Source organism: Aquila chrysaetos, chromosome 5, assembly GCF_900496995.4.
Source record: "Aquila chrysaetos chrysaetos chromosome 5, bAquChr1.4, whole genome shotgun sequence".
Lineage (NCBI taxonomy): Eukaryota > Metazoa > Chordata > Aves > Accipitriformes > Accipitridae > Aquila > Aquila chrysaetos.
The window spans coordinates 27,932,129-27,951,175 of record NC_044008.1 but is presented as its reverse complement, the minus strand read 5'-3'; the positions used below and the strand labels follow the sequence as shown (position 1 = coordinate 27,951,175).

The following is a 19,047-nucleotide window of genomic DNA, read 5'->3' as shown; positions in this document are numbered from 1 at the left end:
TATGTTTCTCTCAATGTCTGGTCCAAGAGAGTGCAATATGGAAACCCTGGTATTTCTGAGCAAGCTGAAGCAGAAGCTCTGCAGCTGCAGTAACTCCTCATTCTTCCCAAGTCAACTGGCTCTGCTTAGGAACCTCAAAAATTCTTCTGACACCAATCTCAGAATTTCCATGCCTTGGTTTATGGTCCTTCTACTGCTTCTAGACTTTCACCCCAATTACTCCCCTCTCTCTAAAGTTGTGTGGTAGTTGATCTATCAGATTGGTTTGCAACAACTACTCAGTCCAGTAATGAGCTTCTCTAGCTTGCATACAAGTGCATTGCTTAGCAAGGAAGGGGTAATATGCATTTTAGAATAGGAAATATTGTTTCCCAGTTCTCACAAGAGCCAGTTTCCTCCTTTTCTTAAAATCATAGGCAAATTCTGTGATCCTGAGAAGAGCAAAACCACTGCTGAAAGAGTTTTGAAACTCTTAATATAGAGATATTATAGTGAATATATTTGAAACTATAATATATTAATGGTAACGTAATGCTAATGGTAGTAAGTAAAAGCTACTATTGTCATTATAACTGGTTAAGGACCACCTTAGGAAACATCAGTATGATTTTTTTTCCCCTTTGGGTAAGTATCAGTTTTGGTGGAGAAAAAAAATGCTAAGATTTGGTGTAGAAGGAAAAGAGGCCACTTACCCACACTCTCCAGGATAATATATTTATCCTGAAGATGGAAAACTCAAATTCAAGTCTTTTGAGGTACATCATTCAAAGGAAAGATTTGGACATGAATGGCTCACAATCTGCAGCAAGTCTCCATACTAATAAGCAATAAGCAGTCAATCACATGCTCCCTGGTCCACTGAATATTTACTTAACACCAAAGAGAATGTCTCCAAGTAGACAGAAGATGGGTGCAAAATGGACTTTTTTTGGCCAGCGATTAAAAAGCATTTACCTGGGGTGTGGCTTTGCCAGTCAAAATAGGACGTTAAACTGGCTCTCCTGTATGTTTATTAAAATTTTCCCAGGGCTCAGTCTGATTCTGCAGCAGACCTAAAACATATGCCAAAATAAGATTTTTTTAGCCCCTCAGAATGGGATTCTTGTTTTCTTTCCAGTATATGAGGCCTCATAGCAGTGTCAGCCATGATACCTTCCTCCCTTCTCATGAAAACCTCCCAGATCCAGCCCAAATAAATAGCCTGTATTAGTGTTACTCCCCATCCTCCTTCCTCCCCTTTTAAACCTGCTTAATATGCCTGTTTTTTCATCTTAAGCTGGGCTGTACATGGGGTAGGGTAGCTTCTTAAATACTGGTGCAGTCCTGAGCACAAAAGATCCCAAACTTGGCCTTTGGACACTACTATCACAATACCGGAAGGAATAATATTTCATCCAAATCTGGGATGTGAAAGCAGGTTTTCTGAGGAGGGAGTGTACTTTTCGTGCTGTCATCTTTACCAGGGTTTGTTCCTTTCTGGTCTGTGGAATGTGATTTTTACAGATTTGTGCATTTTTGTGATTATAATTAATTAGTTCTTTTTGAAAGCTTCACTCCTGCTACCATAACCACTTGCAAAACAAAATTTTTGAGATGCCTTTAGTTTGTGGATAATATAATGCCAGTTTTGTATAAACAACAGGGTCACATAATGCCTCCCTTCTTGTGCAAATTATGCAAAAATCTAAACAAGACCAACAGGATTTATCCCTCAAACATCTACATTTTTAGAAGTCTGTATGGGTTGTATGAGTATTAGTGACAGCAGATTTTATCCGTAAACTTTATCATCCCCTTCTGGGCTGTCTGTCAAACTCCCATTTACATGAAAAAAACCTGATACACATATTGACAGGGCAATGTAAATTTGCATTAGTCTTTTATTTCACAATTGTTTTTCCATTAAAAACATTTTCCAAGGTAATAAAAGGACTTCTTAACTTTTATGAGATGTTATGTAATATGAAATTGATTTTTTTTTTTTCCAAGGGAAATTATATTGATTCAGAAGCTGTTAAAGGAGAGGTGCTAAAAGTTGGAAATAAAAGCTGCGAAAACCTCCTCCTGCAGTCAGAATCAATTCTGTGTACGGTTCCCAGCGATCTCCTGAAATCCAACAGTGAGCTAAATATAGAGGTGAGGCAGCTACACCAGACATGAGATATTAATGCCATTTTTATTATCATTACCAATGTCACTATTGAACCTATAAACTTTAAATTTAAGCCTAAGCCTGTATTTACAGAGATATCTCTATCCCTGTTTGTTTGGGATAGAAATTCAAATAATATTGACTATTTTAAAAGAAATATTATCGTCGTTGTTGTTATCACCTATTTGTACAAAGACCTTCTGGAGCCTTAGGCACAAAGTAGGACCTAAACTAAGCACAGAAATAAAATGATAGTTGTTAATCCAAACACAAGAGGAATCATATGGGGAAGAACAGGAAGCTATAATGGAGTAGGTTTGCTTTGGAGCTCACAAGCCCTTTTTTCAGCAAAAAAACTTGCTGCCATCAGGAGGACCGATCCTTTCTGAAAGAATTTTTTGTCTGCTTTTTATAATTCCATTCCAATTATTTTTGTAAGATGCAGACACTTAGGACAAATGTTTGAGTTCCACTATTGTTTTAAAGGTGGTCTCACTAGAGTCATTCAGAGTGCCACTGCAAATTGTAGACAGTTTTAACCTACTGATTCATCGAATAAGACACAAATCTTTCAGTATCTGTATTTTTTTTAAGTATAAAAAAAGAAAATCACAGCGGAATGGGATTACCTTTAAACTATGAAATTTGCTGATCATGGACTCTGATTCACTGAAAACAGTGGAGACTTTGCCAGTCATGTAAGTGTGATAAGGATCAAAGTCTATGTAAGATCTTTGGAGCAGGGGCCATCTATTTTTTCTGTGTCTATTCTGAATGAATATGGCATTCATCTCAATAGGATCCTGGGCTTTGAATGGTATTCCTATGTGCTACTGCAATCTAAGTAAATAGTAATAACTAATTGGCTTTATTAATACAGTAAATATTAATTTATTTTAATATTAATTTATTTTGAAAAGTACAAATTAAATTTCTTGGATGTATCAGGCAAAGTATAAAATTAGATGCAGCTCTCCTTTTGGTGTATCTGTTTCCCAGAACTGTAAGTGCCTACTTTCATATAATACTTGTGCACATGTTGCATTCTGTACCTGTTCGTATTTTTACATACGCAACCGGGACTGGCACTACATTCAATCATTTCTACTATGTGATATTTCCTTAACCTCTAAGAAACAGATATGCGTGACGTATTTTGTACATAGAAAAGAACACAACATAAAGGGGTTAAATAAGGTTTCTGCTTGTTTACTGGCAAGGAGCCTCAGAAATTGCAGTCTGCCCAGCGAAGAAGAAAATTTGCTCTTTTGACGGGCAAATCCATCATTACAGTACCCAGAGGAATGAATTCCACAGGAGGAAGAGAAAAGATGGCCAAATGCATTCCAACTGACTGAGCTAGTGCCGTGTGACCTAAAACAGTTTTTCCCTGTTAGCTGCTTGGTGTTTGTTTGGTTGTTGATTTTTTGGGGTTGTTTTTTTGTTTTGTTTCTTTAAACTGTTGACAAGCTAGAAGCTGGCAAGGGACGGGCTCACGTGACCTTGGGAACTAAAATGCAGGCATGCTGTCAACAGAGAGAGAGTTTGATGTTACAGCGTATTTATGCCAGAAGGACACATATTAAAGACATTTGGGCTGTGTTTTTTTAATGTAAATCTCAGCCCATATATTCATAGGCCCATACATTTCTGTGCACCATTTGAGTAAAAGTATGAATTTAGCATTTTGAATTAACATCTGGTAGCAGTGAAACCCCATTATCCAGAGTGTGTGTGTGACTGCGTGCTATGTGTGTGGTGTAGCACATACATAGCTGTGTCACTACCAGAGCTCTTGAAGGCATGTAATAAATCATTAAAATGTAGATCAGCTTTTGCATGCACCAATAGAACAGTTTCTCCACTCCCAGTGTCTTATCGCAGTACAGCATCACAAAATCAAGATTTAATACATGTGGGACATACCAGCTCATACTTTAGCACTAATAATCTACTTCTTACTTGTCTTTTGAAATCACTACACTATTACTTTTCTTTGGTTTTTTCAGTGGAAGCAAGAAGTTTTGTCAACAGTTATCGGAAAAGTGCTGATCCGGCAAGATCAGAATTTCACGGGACTAATTGCTGGAGTTGTTTCAACATCAGTTTTAATTTTCATCTTTTTGGTGTTTTTCCTCTGGAGAAGGAAGAAGAAACAAATTAAAGGTCCATCATAGTTAATTCCATCAAATAACTCCATTATATCTTAGATTTTAAAAACTGACATCAATTTATGCTTTGCTTAACTGCCATGCAATGCCCTGTTATAACCTGTCAGCAGAGGTTTCACAATCAAGTCCAATGTTTAGTTGCATTTCAGCCCTTGGCTCTTGCCTGAGCTGGGTGAAGGGCCACACTATGCCTAAAGCAGAAGGATTTCAGAGGAACTCTGAGCTATTAGGAAAACTTAGTAAGTTCTCCTCCCCAGTCAGCCTTGGAAGAGGGGACAAGTAAATGACATGCGTGGAATCATGAGTACTTCAGCTTCATCCCGTTGCCCTGTAGTCCTCCCAGCTGTGCCTAAGTTGTGCAAGACACAGAGCACTGCAGTGTCCTGGTCTCCTGTTCACCCAAATCAGGAACTTGGTCAGAGCGTGCCTCCTCTCTGGCCCCCATGTCTGGCTTTCCTTCCAGTGGGAACTGCCGCACTACCCAAGGGGGGAGGAGGAGGGGAGCTAGTATATAAGCAGGTCTTGTTCTGACACAGTATCACAGTCAGATCTTGAAGCTGAGCCCAGAGGCTTCAAAGCTCTCTTCAGTCTTCTAGTGTGGCCAAGAGTGGGGCTTTAACCCAAGTTACAGCAAATCTTGGGCTGTACAAATAGCTCAAGTTCAAGTCCTGCCCATGTCTGCTTCAGCAACAACCCAACCCTCTTCCCAGCAGAGCAGAACACCTAAACTTCGATAAATACCTAAATGAATGTTGGCACACAGTAAACATGAGGGTTTTCTAATATTTCTTTCTCCTTCCCGTTCAGATCTGGGAAGTGACCTAGTGCGCTATGATGGCAGAGTGCACACTCCTCACCTGGACAGGCTGGTGAGCGCTAGGAGTGTAAGTCCAACAACAGAAATGGTTTCAAGTGAATCTGTAGACTACAGATCAACTTTTCTAGAAGGTACAGCTCTGTTATGAATCTGTACGGATGATATTTTATACATCTTGCTTTTCATATGTCTTCAGATAGCTATTTTGACCAGTATCTTAATTTCAGTTTTGCATCTGGTTTGTCTGTGTCTGCATTGTTTGGGACTTTCACGTGTTCACAGGCTTGCTATTTGAACTGAGCTTCTCAGGTGCTTCCCAAGATAAAGGTGCAAAGGATTTTTACTTTTACTCAGGTTGGAGGAATATATAAAATACTATTAGTAAAAATTCTCTTTAAGTATGCTCCACAATTTATTAGGAGATAGTGGATGTAACGATTCTGCGTTGTCATAAGGTCCATCACACCAACTGCAAATCCGCTTTGAAAAAAGTGATTTTAAGGATAGCACGGAGTGGCTGTAGGTTTAGTGTGTCTCAGTGACTTCATACAGTCATTATAAAGCAGTTCTTTCAGCCCAGCATGGGACATGGAGCTTGGTAAACTGATATTCTTTTGTCTGTTCATGCCCCTCCTATAAAATGGCACACTGTATGACACAGAAATGTTGATTTAAAAAACTAAGCTAAAGGGATGTGAAAACTGTGACAATTTGAGTAGACGTCCATGTGTACTGCCATATACAACTCAACAGAAATCACTCCAAATCCTTATTCCACCTTTGTAATCCCCAATCATGGAGCCTTTGAGAGCCAGGCCCATTCCCAGCTTCCTTTATCATCCTTTAATTGCTGCCGCAAGCTCGCACGGGAAGTTTCTTGATTGAAAGATTCCCAAAGGAAGAGGAAAGCCTGTGTCACTGGTTAGAAGGGATAGTGGTACACGAGACAAAACAGTGCAAAGATCCTTGGTGGAAGGTAAATCCACAGTGGCCCTGGGGCCACTGCGCACTGGCAAAGCACAGCAGAGAGTGCACCCAAGAAGGTGCGGTCACTTAATGTTCCTGTAGGAATGTTTATGTTAATTACTGTCAAAGAATAAAATAACAGGAACATTAGAAAACATGCAGATTTACATGTAGCAGCTGTAAAAATTATTTTGCAGCCATGGCTAGAGTATTTTACCATGATTATTAAATAGATATTTGCCCTTGGTGACATAAATGTGGCTTTGTAAATGTAAGAGTTTGTATTTTTACTTCTAGATAGAGCAGCACTGTGTTTTTCTCAGCACCTAGAGTGATAACAGCAATATATGAAAATTTTCCAGGTTTTATGCATAAATATATAAAGCATGTCTGTCCAACACCTTTTATTCTTCGTGATAAAATATCTGATAATTTCTGTTGTTAAATTTATTCCCTTTTTTTCTTTTTGACCCTGGCCTAAATTCTGCTCATTGACTCCACTGGAATAATCCCAGACTCAAACTGGTGTAAATTAAACTTAGTTCTTTGATTCTATTACACAAAATACTAGAAAAAAATCTTTTAAACAAAAGTAATTTAAAATACCTGAACAATATGTTGTTGACAACAATAATTTTCTCAAATAAATACTCCTTGCTTGACTTAACCATTTTAATTTCTGCTATTTTAAATCAGCTGGCTCATGTTATTTTCATGAGTAGCACCAACTGTATTATCTTCAGCAGTTACAGGATATGAATCACCTCTAGGCATTTCCCTGGTTGAATATTTACCATTGGATAAATATAGCTAGTCACCAGCCATTTGGAAACCTTCGTGAAATGTGAAGTTCCCTACCAAATTAGAACATGACAATAATAAAAGGTTTCATGTTTTTAATTGTTCACTACTTCCTCCTCCCATATCACTGTCATTTTTCCATTTTACTCTTGTTACTCCCAATTACTAGAAATGCTATAACCTACACTTGGCAAGAAGTAACAAGGCTTCATTCCATCCCCTCAGGAAAGTGGAAGTTTTGCCATTTACTTTCATAGAAGTAGAGCTGAGACAAGCATAAGTTTCTAGTGACATGGTTTTCCTGGAGTTTGGCAGATTAGCAATGCATATTTTCATTTTCCCTTTGTGACCAAAACTTCTGCAAAGCCAAGCCACTTCCAAACTGATAAACTCAAACCTTGCTTACCAATGCAATAAAACTATTCATTTTCCAATGAGAAATCTGATAGGATTATAATGGTTTCTGTTCATCTTGCAGATCAGTTTCCAAGCATGTCTCAGAATGGATCGTGCAGACCTGCCCAGTATCCTCACTCTGACCTCTCCCCAATTCTGTCTAGCGGGGACTCCGATTTAGCCAGTCCACTTCTCCAAACTAATGTCCACATTGACATCAGTGCCTTAAATCCTGACCTGGTCAAAGAAGTGCAGCATGTGGTTATTGGTGCTGACAGCCTGATTGTGCACTTCAGTGAAGTAATAGGAAGAGGTGAGTACTGCAACTCTTACCTTGCAAACCACAATTCTTTTTGCACACCCATTCATTATAAACCATTCTGAATAAGGTGTCTACATGGAGGTTTTTCAAGCTTTTTACCTCTTACAGCACTGCATCCCATGCACCAAATCAAGGGGGGAACCAACGGGCTCTCCTCTGAAGTCAGATGAAGGGTAGTACATTTGATCAGAGAAGACACCAGAGGGAGGAAGGAGTCTGTCCATTAACGGGGCTCCTTTGAACTCAGAGAGTTGCTGGTTCCCCCTCAGCTCTCTCACTCGCACCCTTTTCCAGGCTACAGAAAAGCTCAGCCAGGGCTTCTGATGCTTGAGGCTGCGGTGCAGGAGTGAGGCTGCTGCAGAATATTGCACAAGCCTAAGGCACACACCTAAATGGCAGGGGATTCTGAGGCGGAGGCACCAGCGACCTTAAACTCAGAGCCTGAGAGCTGGCAGGATTGCTACAGGACAGAGAAAACTCCTGCAGTCACTCGTGCATTCAGTGAAAGTCCCCCATGGGCCAAGTGAAATGCACACACCCCTTTTCCCTCCACAAGTTTCCCCCAGCTCTGAGGAATTCGCTGTTTGTTTCCTCCCACCACAGGCTCTCTGTTCCCCCTCATTCCTCTCTCACTCCAGCTGCAGTAGTGTGTGGCTCCTGATTCACTTCCCCTTATTTTTGTCCCTGATATAGCAAGTCGCCTATTTTTCTGAATTTCTCTCATCACTCCTATTCCTCTACATTTCCATAAGTAGGTTCCACCCTTGTTTCATAGCCCAAGCCAGTATTTCTGTTAGGAGCATTTATTAAACTCTGTACTATTGAATACCTATTAGTAACCCAAGCAGAAACTGGATTTTCAGTACTTCGACACATCATGCATGAGAGGTCTCTTGTTGAGTATCAGAATACTGATAAGAATTTGGCCATAAATGACATTGCTAATGCTTCTTCTGCAGGAAAATAGCCACAAATCAAACAAACAGTCAGTGTGTTTTCCTTCCATGTATTACACTTCTTCATCCCCAAAGCAAGGGTGGGCCTTTTTCTTTTCTGTCTTGTTTCAGGGAAGTCCAAGTAATTTCCCATTTTTTAGATGTTGAAAAATATCAGGAATGACACCAATATAATTAACCATTTTTAATTTTCTCCTCTATAACTAGAAATGGGCCAAACCCAAAAATATTTTAGACACACCCAATCCAAGCTTTAGGATTTGTGCCCAGGCTCCAAACAATCTGTGGTCTGATGGGATTTTAGTTGCTTTTATAAAACAAACTTTGCATTAATTTTACCCCAAGCCAAAAGCAAAGCCAGCTGGGCTCTGACCAGCACTTATGACTGGAACCTGGTAGAATTAATCAGATAGTCTTGTTCTCTGCAGAACTCACACTTGGCAAAAAACTATTTTGCTTTCTAACTGCAAATATTAGTATTTTTAAAGTGTTCAGTAAGTAGTACATCTGTGAAGGAAAGCCACCGTTACATGTACATAATTTGATTCGGATAAATTAATGCACATGCCTGGAGCTCACAGTTCTTTGTTTCCCAAACAGGTCCACCTGACTTCTCATAGTGGGTTTCCCCATAGTAGGTTTCTGTAGGCTACCCCATTTGCTTGGCAGGATGCACAGGATCAGGAAGGACTTCTGTGTCCCTGACAGTTTATTTCACTGCTGAGACCATGAGAAAGAAGGCAAATTTTGCTCATCATCTTTTAGTGACATTTTGCACTCGGAACTATGCCATAGCAGAGACCATAGACTGCTGCCTAGCAATGTGGTGAGTCTGTGATCAGTACAGCAATTCCCAAAGTGTTCATGGCCACCACACCACTTTTAGCACTCAACATTTTCCATGGAATAGCAAGACCTGAGAGACTGTAAGCCCACAGTGACCATCCTTATGCAACTTTCCAGTGAAGATGCATCAAGGTTGTACAGTCCAGTGGACCACTTAGCATGGGCTTGCAGACCACTGGGAACCGCCGCTCCAGTGGTCATGTCAGCTTCTAACTGCTCCCTTGTGCCTTTCAGTGCCGTCCTTTGACATATATCTCACAGAAGAGTATGGTGGGAATGGGCTGACATGGTTTTTGTGTGCATAGTCATTACAGGAACATGAAGCAGTTGTGGCGCCAGCCTTGTCATTATTTATAATCTCCATCTAGGTCAAGAAATATCAATTATGCTGCAAATAGAGTTTTCATTTTATGTAATGATGGTTTTATGTAATGGTAGTTTTACGTATTAGTTATGAAGTATACGTTACAAGTGTTGGGAATTGGACAGAAACAGAGTGTGATCACTTTCTTAAAGCATAATTGTTACTCTGTGGAAAATACCAGAAAGCTAATTTTACTTATTAAAGCTAATCTTGCTCATTTTTTACACAGGACATTTTGGGTGTGTGTACCATGGGACATTGCTGGATAATGATGGCAGGAAAATTCATTGTGCTGTGAAGTCACTGAATAGTGAGTTACATGTTTAATAGTGAGACGTTACCATAATTCCAAAGATAACTGGGGTGAACTAATTAATTGCAGTGAAGTGTACTTTCACAAATAAAGATTCTTAGTTGCACCTGGATCAGATTTCTCCCTGGAGCATTTCCAGATTACCCCAAGGCATTGGTATATATTTGTACATCAGATGAAATACCCATATATTTCCTCTACAAAGAAAAAGACACAGGAATATGAGGGAAAGGCAGTGTCATTTTTTACTCAACTGACTACTGAAGATTTGGGTGGAAGTTAAATTGCTAAAGAGTGGGCAAAGCTGCTGGAAAAACAGGAAGAAACTATAACATTTATTAAAGGCTTTACTCAAGTGTTGTTATTCAATTCTAAACAATTCATAATAAGAAAAGGAGAAACAGAATTAAAATCACCAGCAAACTGTATTTCATCATTGTAAGAAAACCAATGCACATAACCTAGTTGTAATGTGGGAGGTGAGGAGCATGTTTGTAGCTTCTCATTATCACTTTGTTGTGCAGTGACATGCTGTACAGAAATGAACTGTAGTTTGTTTGGGTTTCTTTTAATTAACTCATTTTATTACTGGATTTCTCAGGGATTACCGACCTGGAAGAAGTAGCTCAGTTTCTGAAAGAAGGAATAATCATGAAAGATTTCACTCATCCCAATGTTCTGTCACTCCTGGGAATCTGCTTGCCCAATGAAGGATCCCCCTTAGTCGTTCTTCCATACATGAAACACGGAGATCTTCGAAACTTCATTAGGAATGAGACTCATGTAAGTACGTGGTGAGGTCTACCAAACGGTAATGCAAGTCTAGCCACACCCTGCTCCAACACCACAGGTTATAAGCTCTGATAATTAACATTACGTCTGTAACTTGCTGCTGTTACTACACCTTAACCTTTAGCACTTGCTTAGGCTGGCACTGAGCCTGACCACAGCGCTGCCACTCCTTCCCTTCCCCCTCAAATTCCTCTCTAGAATGTTTCCCAGAAATTATCAGCAATAAGTATTTCTCATTTCCCATCCATAAGCCTTTTTATAAACAAATGTGTTTATGAGATCTAAGTCAAGGGGCCCAACCATCTGCTGGTTTGAACTGGCATCTCTCTGTTGACTTCAGCACAGCTGTGCCAGTTGTCACCATCTGCTCTTCCAACTCCTAGGTAAGGGACCTTCATGTCCAGCTAGTGTCACAGTCCCATTATTATCAGTATTTTTTCTTTTTATCTTAAGAAAGAAACCCAGCAATTGTTATACAAACTATGAGTACCCTATTATCAGAGATTTTCCCTGTTTCCGTTGAAAGACTGCAGATTTCTCAAATGTGCCTCACTGCTTTCTCTCAAGTATGAGACCACAGGTCTTGCCTCAAGTAGTGTAAGCCCACTTTATACTGTAGTATTTCACCCATTTCACAGTGCTAGGACAACATAAAGTGACTTCTGCGCCAATAGGATTTTGCCCCTGCCTCTATGGCAATCAACAATAGCCAGTACAATTTTTAAAAAAAACAAATGCATCTTGACAAATTGTTGGGGGAGTTAAGCTTTCTGAGGTAGGGACCTCTTCCCTTTTGAGCTTCTTTCATTTTACAAGCACCAGGGCCCTTGTCTGTGAATAGTGCCGTGGTCCTTCCTGAAGTAAATACAGTAATGACCACAGTTGAACAAGATTGTTCCACAGAAGAAAATGACACAGAGCAATGTCAGCAACACAAAAATCTGTGGGACCTTACTATTACATAGCAATTCATGCTGTTGGATAAAAGAATTACAGGTTTATGTTTACACTTATTTTGATATTTAACATTTTCAGTAAGGTCTCACCTTGTAGACTAGCAGAAAGAGTTACCAATCTTTGCGGAAAATCTTCCTCTGGTAACTGCTAAGGTTTCATTTACCTTTTCCATGGCATCATACTGATGATAGCTTGCACTTATTTTGCCCCAAAGAGGACTCTCTCCTTTCTTGGTCATTTCCAGCTGATGAGCTCCAAGTTCATAGTTAGCACCTTCTACTGAGTTACATGCTATTACTCTCAAGTTCACAAATGTGAATTTTGTCTATCAATCAGCTGTGATGCTGGGTTTTCAGCATACTGTTCCACTTCCCAGCCCAGGTCATGCTGCTTATGCTGCAAACTCTACTCTTCTGGAGTCTCTCAGTTTTTTTGATTTCTTAAAGTGTATTACTTCCTCACTGGAGGTAAGAACTTGACCTAAACTTATGCCAATTTTACTACAAGCTTCAACCTGTCTCAGTCATTCTGGTGGCAAGATAAGTGTATCAAAAACTGAGCATCACAGCAAAAAACAGTCTGCTCCTTGGGCTTCTGCATTCATTGTATCACAAATGTTTGTATTTTACAGAACCCAACAGTAAAAGATTTAATTGGATTTGGCCTTCAGGTCGCAAAAGGGATGAAGTACCTTGCAAGCAAAAAGTTTGTCCATAGAGACTTGGCAGCAAGAAACTGTATGTAAGTACAAACACCTAATTCTAGCCACATTATCACACTCTTCTGTGTAAGACAGTGAGATAAGATAAATGAAAGTTTGCAGGATTCTGCTTTTTTAGTCATAATAGGGTGTTTTTTTCATTGTTCCGTAATTATACTGATGTTTGTCTTGCATACTGATGAGCTACTTAGCTTGCTAAGGGCTCACTTCTTACACATAAGCTTTTTTTGAGTGTGGGAAATAAGAAAAGCTGAGGTGAAAGTGTAGCCTCTCAAAATCATTGGTTAGAGAGTTTAAAAGGCATCTCCTAAGGGAAGTTAAACTGCTGTTGTCTCAACTTGCTGTGCTTCTACCCAACGTCTTCAGAAGCAGCACGTCTCTGCTGCCGCACCTAGCAGGAGGGAGAGGAACACAGGGGAACTTTGTGAGAAAAACAAGAACACAAAGAAGCACCAGTGAGACCTCTTGACAGTAATCTTTCATTACATGAGTATGAGCTTACTTTGGCTCAATTGCACACACAAATTAACGTTAAAAAATCAGAGCATGCAAAGAATCTTACTAGTGTCTGGGTAGCCAGACGGTTCAGTTCACACAAAGACTAACTGTTACAGGAGTTGCCGATACTATTACGCTGATTCATCACCTGTGTAGTGGATTAATGAGGTACAGGATTAAACGTTAGCACATCATAATCTGGAACTCTGGCTGCAAAAAGGTTATTCACCTGTGACATCAGATTTCTTATTCTTTTTTCAAAGGGTGCACACTCGTGCAGCTGAACAGCCTCTGAAAAAGAACATTTTCTTACAGCTGCTGGTTTTTTAAGGGAGGAAAAAAGCCACAAGCAACATGATTTTCAGGTGTCCTAAGAAGAAAGCAATTAGGTTATTGGATAAAAGTCCTGGTTCATCTAATCAAAGTCCAAATAGTGGCAACAGGACATTCCCTCTGGCCTACTGTCTCTTCCTCGGGTGAGGAGAGAACAGCTATCAGGATGTCTCACATTGCCAACTGAATGGCTGCTTTTGTACTTCTGTGTGGCTAAGTACTTCAGAGCGTGGAGAGCTGCTGCCATGTGAGAGGAAGATGCATGATTGAAGACCCATATTGCCCAGTGGCCATGTGTGATCCAGCACTCAGAAGCACAGCCCCTGCCACAATGGCGATGTCCATCAGAAAGGAAGCCAGGGTGCAAATACAGTCCCCGTGGACTCTTGACTCTATTCCACTATCCTTGAAGAGGTGCAGGAAGCTGCTATGACATAAACTGTCCCCTGTTGACCCATCAAAGTTCCCTCCTACTCCCTCCATTGGTATTGGCTTAGTTAATACATCAGTAAATGCAGCAGATGGTTGCGTGCCATTCAGAGGGACTTCAACAGCCCAGAGAGTTGTCCAGACAGAAACCTCATAAATTCAAGACAGGGAAATGCCACATGTAGAGGCTGAGAGAGACAGGATTGTTTAGCCTTGAGAAGGCTCAGGAGGATATTACCCAAGTGTATAAATACCTGATATGGTGGAATAAAGAAGATGAAGCTAGATTCTTCTAAGTGGTGCCCAGGGACAGGCCAAAAGGCAGTGGCCACAAATTGAAATAGAGAAAATTGCATTCAGACATAAGAAGAAATGCTTTTACTGTAAGGATGACTGGCCCAGAGAGGTTGTGGAGTCTCCATCCTTGCAAATATTCAAAACCCAACTGGTCATGGACCTGGGCAACCTGCAGTAGCTGACCCTGCTTTGAGCAGGGGAGGTGGTGGTGAACTAGATGATCTTCAGAGGTCCCTTCCAACTTCACCCATTCTGTGATTGTGTGATTCTGTAAAGAAACCCAAAAGCAAGTGTTTGCTGCGGCTAGGTCTGCACATGTAATGAAGGATAGGCTTAAGCATGCCAACGCGCATGCTCTAACTGTTTTCTGACAATGATACCGCTTATCAGGACAAACAACAAGCTTAGAAGGAGCCAGGCTATGGAGATCTTCTGGTATGGCTGATCTGTAACCCCAGCAGAACTTTCCTTATGCCACCATTCTTTCCCAGTACAGACACCAAACACATCCTTAGTTACAGGACTACATTATTATATACGGCCAGTCACTGAGATAATGATAGGTCCTTCCTTATCAAAACTAAGAGTGAATAGGAAAGGTGATGCCTTGACTTGGAAATAAAAATGAGAGGTTTCCAAGGATACAGAAGAAGAAACAGCTGTGGAAGAAATGATGTAGCACTCAATCAGGATGTATAGGCTATTAGCAAAAATCTTTTTATACAGAGCAATTTTTTAAAAGAACTGTAATTCAAATTATATTATCAAAACAGTATCAGTAATTTCCTGAGTTCATTCACTGTGTTAAATGGGTGTCAAATATACTTTGCTGCACTTTTTGTTTCACTGTTACATTCGTTAATAGATCCAAGATAAAGTACTGCCTTCCAAAGTCACGGTCTCAGAAATGCAAGTCACTCATTATAATCCACCATCACTGTAAATCTTGCCCGCTCAGTTGCAGATAATACTTTTTGTCATTTCTCTAGGTTGGATGAAAAATTCACTGTCAAGGTTGCTGATTTTGGTCTTGCTAGAGATGTCTATGATAAAGAATACTACAGTGTGCACAATAAAACAGGAGCGAAACTGCCAGTGAAATGGATGGCTTTAGAAAGTTTACAAACTCAGAAGTTCACAACAAAGTCAGATGTGGTAATGTACAAACATATTTGTATCACCTATTAATTTCTCTTACATTGCCTGGGGCATCTCTCTAGTATGTAATGAATGGACTAACTCCAAACCAAAACTTCCATTTGAATCTAACTTTAGTTCACATAAGAATAAGAGACTGTTTCTACATCCAGAAAACATATTTGTCCCAGTCACAAAGCAACAAGTTGTTGACCTGATTATCTGTTACTGCTCAGGGAAGAATTAGGAGTTTAATCCCACTCCAAGGGAGACTAAGGACAGTCCAAGAAGCCAAATTGGAGCTGAACCCTGCTATAGGAGGGGCTCTGGAAAGCTTGACAAAACAGGTTAACTTTGAGACTCATAAAATTTAATAGTTCTCCAAAATACTTTATTTGCTTTATAAATACTTACTGACTGCCTACAGCAATCTCAAGTATTACCTGGCCATTTATGAAGAAAAAATTATAAGATGAAGTCATTAGTTGGCTGGATCACTTTGTATTTTAGCTCTCCTTTCAATCCAGATTCAAATTAGCCTGTGATGCATAGAATTTTCACCATGTATATTCTCTTCAGTATGTATTTACACAGGGTTAGTCAGATCATCAGTTCATGTAAATTGGCAGAGCTCCATTAACCTCAAAGGAGGTCTGCCAATTTATACCAGCTAAGTAGCAGGCCTATAGGCTTTTATTTTCTTTCATTTACTTAGTTAAGTTTCTCTGGCTCTAATTTAAGTGGCTCCTCAAGTCCCTACAGCATTTATTAGCCCACTTAAAAGAAAGCTGAATGCAGTAAAATAACTTTTCAAAGGGAAAATCCATGCATTTGAATGCTTAAATCTGTCAAACCATCTTCTAAAACTGGAATGTAAAGCCCTCCAACCCTATAACTTATTATTTATTTTCTTTGTTTTCTTAGTGGTCCTTTGGTGTGTTGTTATGGGAACTTATGACAAGAGGGGCACCACCTTATCCTGATGTAAATTCTTTTGATATAACTGTTTACTTATTACAAGGAAGAAGGCTGCTACAACCTGAATACTGCCCCGACCCACTGTAAGTAAATAGTTTGCAAAGCCTTCTGCCAATGCTGCTGATTCTGCTATTATAGTAAGCGAGACTGTGGGAAGAAAGAGGGTTGGGGTTTTTTTCTTTTTACATTATTTCATAATTGATCACTTCTTTTATTTGAATGGCAGGTATGAAGTCATGCTTAAGTGCTGGCATCCAAAACCTGAGATGCGTCCAGCATTTTCTGAACTTGTTTCAAAAATATCAACAATCTTCTCCACTTTTATTGGGGAACACTACGTTCACGTCAATGCTACTTATGTCAACGTGAAGTGCATTGCTCCCTATCCTTCTCTTTTATCATCACAAGACAACACAGACATGGATGTTGACACATGACGGGTGTCTGAAGTAGAGGAAAATCCATTCTTAGTTGTATGAACAAAAAGCAAAACATTTTGTCCACCAGTTTTTACTGCCCGGTCTTTGTGAGAACACTGTTGCACATGTTTATGTTGTTGCCCAAGTTGCACTAGTACAAGGACATGATATCATATTGTTTAAGGCTATGGGATTCTATAAACCATCACAGTAATTTCCAAGTATTTGGACAACTGCATCAATTTACCAAATGGAAACGTTGTGTGCTACCATCCACTGCTAGTTCCCACTAGCTCTCATTAATGTGTACTCAGACCCAAGAACAAAGATTCATCATTAATGCCACGAAGGAGAAATTAGAATACCAATCAGTACGGCTGGAAGGACTATTACTGTTGCATGTACTTAAGGATAATGAGCAGTGCAGAAATGGTTTTCACACAAAAGGCTAAGACAAACAATGAGAGTTGCAAGAGTTTAAAATGTATTTTCCTCCCGCACAGTCCAAATTTTGGATTTTTGCACTACATCAACAAGGTTTCTTAGAACATAGGCAGCCAAGAGAGCCAGCCTCATGGTAAATGTCTTAACAGAAATCAACATCTAAAAATGATGTGCAGTAAAATAGGTATGTCAGCCTTGCCAGTCCTCTGGTATAGTCAGACGGTACATAAAATGAGGGGAAAATCATCTCATTCCTCATGTCAGCTTTATTCCACCATTCAACCACTCCTTTGAGTCAAACAGCCTGTATTGACAGATCTTTTGCTGAAAAATGCAAAGCCTCCATTTCTTTCAGTAAAGAATTAACCACTCTCCGAGAATAAAAACTTGAAGGCATCCATATTAAATGCCAGGCTAATCCCTGGGATGTAGTAATATGGGCGGCATTATTCTAGAGAGGAAGAGGAGACAGGCAGGCTGGCAACCTTACGGAGCTGCTGTCTGGTGAGTCACACGGCAAGTAGCTGAAGCTCTGCCACCTACCCTTGGGTGGAGCTGCCGCCAAAGGTGAGTAAAGAGTGGAGGCGTTGCAGCCAGCCCTGACCTAAAAAGACACTGCCAGAGCAGGAATGTTGATAACTTCTTCATGCCAGCCCTAAAGAGCTGAGAAGACCGATCAAAAGAAGAAACAGCTTTAGGCCCCCCCAGCCTCTTCTTGGATCACACAACCCAGTGAATTATGATACCTACTTTTATTTCTAAATTATGACCAGAGAAACAGTTCTAAAAAGAGATAGTAAAACTTTCATTCATTAGAGAAGAGTACTATAGCTTTAGGGCAAGCATCACATGTCATTTCTGTTCCTGTGGAATTCTGTGCATACTACTGTATAGCTTGTTTAGTATAGGATAGAACTGGGTTTGTTGGTGTAAACACATAAAGTATTCTATTTTTATATTAAAAAAAAGTTTATTTTTAATGACATTTACAAAGTTTGGTTAGGCCACAAAATACTGCACTGTGAACATTTCAGAAAATGTATGTCAACGTACATGATTCATAAATTGTAGCAACCTTAAAAAAATACTGTGTAAATATTAAAAAGGAAAAGAACCGACTGTAAACACACTCCACCCTAAGTATAATATCTCCGTTGCTGCAAGCCAACCATTTTAAGATCTTCAAAGAGAGGTAGTGCAGATAAAGAGCTGATATAAGGGAGATACATTGTTCTTGGGAGACAGTGTTATAACTGAAAGATTTATAATGAGGGCAGAGTGTGTAGGCAAACTATGAGCAGATACTATTGTATTGTATTTCGTCACCACTTTCATTTCAGAAACAAACTTTCATGTCTGCTGAGAGCAATACTAATTGTAAATTGCTCAAGGACAAAAGGCTTTGCTGCAGGCAAAAAAAAAAAATCATCTCTATGGTTGTTAAAACAGCTAAGGAAGTTTATGACACATAGATTTGGAGAAGATACTCCAAACTTGTACATACATGCTTGAGGAACGCTGCAATGTGAAACAGAGGACATTTTTACTATTTATGAACTTTTGCTTGATAATGTTGTGTCTGGGACACCTGTAAGAATACATGATTCTGGTAAAGATTTGATGTTAGTAAGTTCATATATCTGCAAAGAGCTGAATGGTACTTATGTTTATAGTTGTTGTTATGACCTAATAAACGTGTTATTAAAATGAATTATTGTGATACTTTATGCTCCGAGTGCTGTAATGACTGTTAACATTTGACTGTTAAGCTGATAAAAGTCTGTATGCTTTTTCTGACTAACATGGGAAGAGCAACCTGTGGAACTGTGCGAGAGAGAGGAAGCAACTCAGAAACGTAAAAATATGGAGAGTGCACCAATAAATCAAACATGCAGTTCGTTAGCCTCCAACCCATTAATAGATCAGAGAAAGGTGCAG

General features: G+C 39.6%; 1 protein-coding gene across 9 annotated transcripts in view; it reads left to right on the top strand.

Annotated features, from left to right (window-relative positions):
- Positions 1 to 18,820, top strand: part of MET (MET proto-oncogene, receptor tyrosine kinase) — a 91,568-nt gene extending 72,748 nt beyond the window's left edge. For all 9 annotated transcript variants that reach the window (XM_030015299.1, XM_030015297.2, XM_030015291.2 and 6 more), the window contains 10 exons: positions 1,990 to 2,136; positions 4,162 to 4,318; positions 5,131 to 5,271; positions 7,386 to 7,616; positions 10,021 to 10,101; positions 10,706 to 10,887; positions 12,485 to 12,594; positions 15,121 to 15,286; positions 16,193 to 16,329; positions 16,473 to 18,820. In XM_030015299.1, coding sequence (XP_029871159.1) covers positions 1,990 to 2,136; positions 4,162 to 4,318; positions 5,131 to 5,271; positions 7,386 to 7,616; positions 10,021 to 10,101; positions 10,706 to 10,887; positions 12,485 to 12,594; positions 15,121 to 15,286; positions 16,193 to 16,329; positions 16,473 to 16,683 — 1,563 coding nt within the window. In that variant the 3' untranslated portion in view covers positions 16,684 to 18,820. The remainder of the gene's footprint in view (positions 1 to 1,989; positions 2,137 to 4,161; positions 4,319 to 5,130; positions 5,272 to 7,385; positions 7,617 to 10,020; positions 10,102 to 10,705; positions 10,888 to 12,484; positions 12,595 to 15,120; positions 15,287 to 16,192; positions 16,330 to 16,472) is intronic.
- The last annotated feature ends 227 nt before the right edge of the window (positions 18,821 to 19,047 follow it).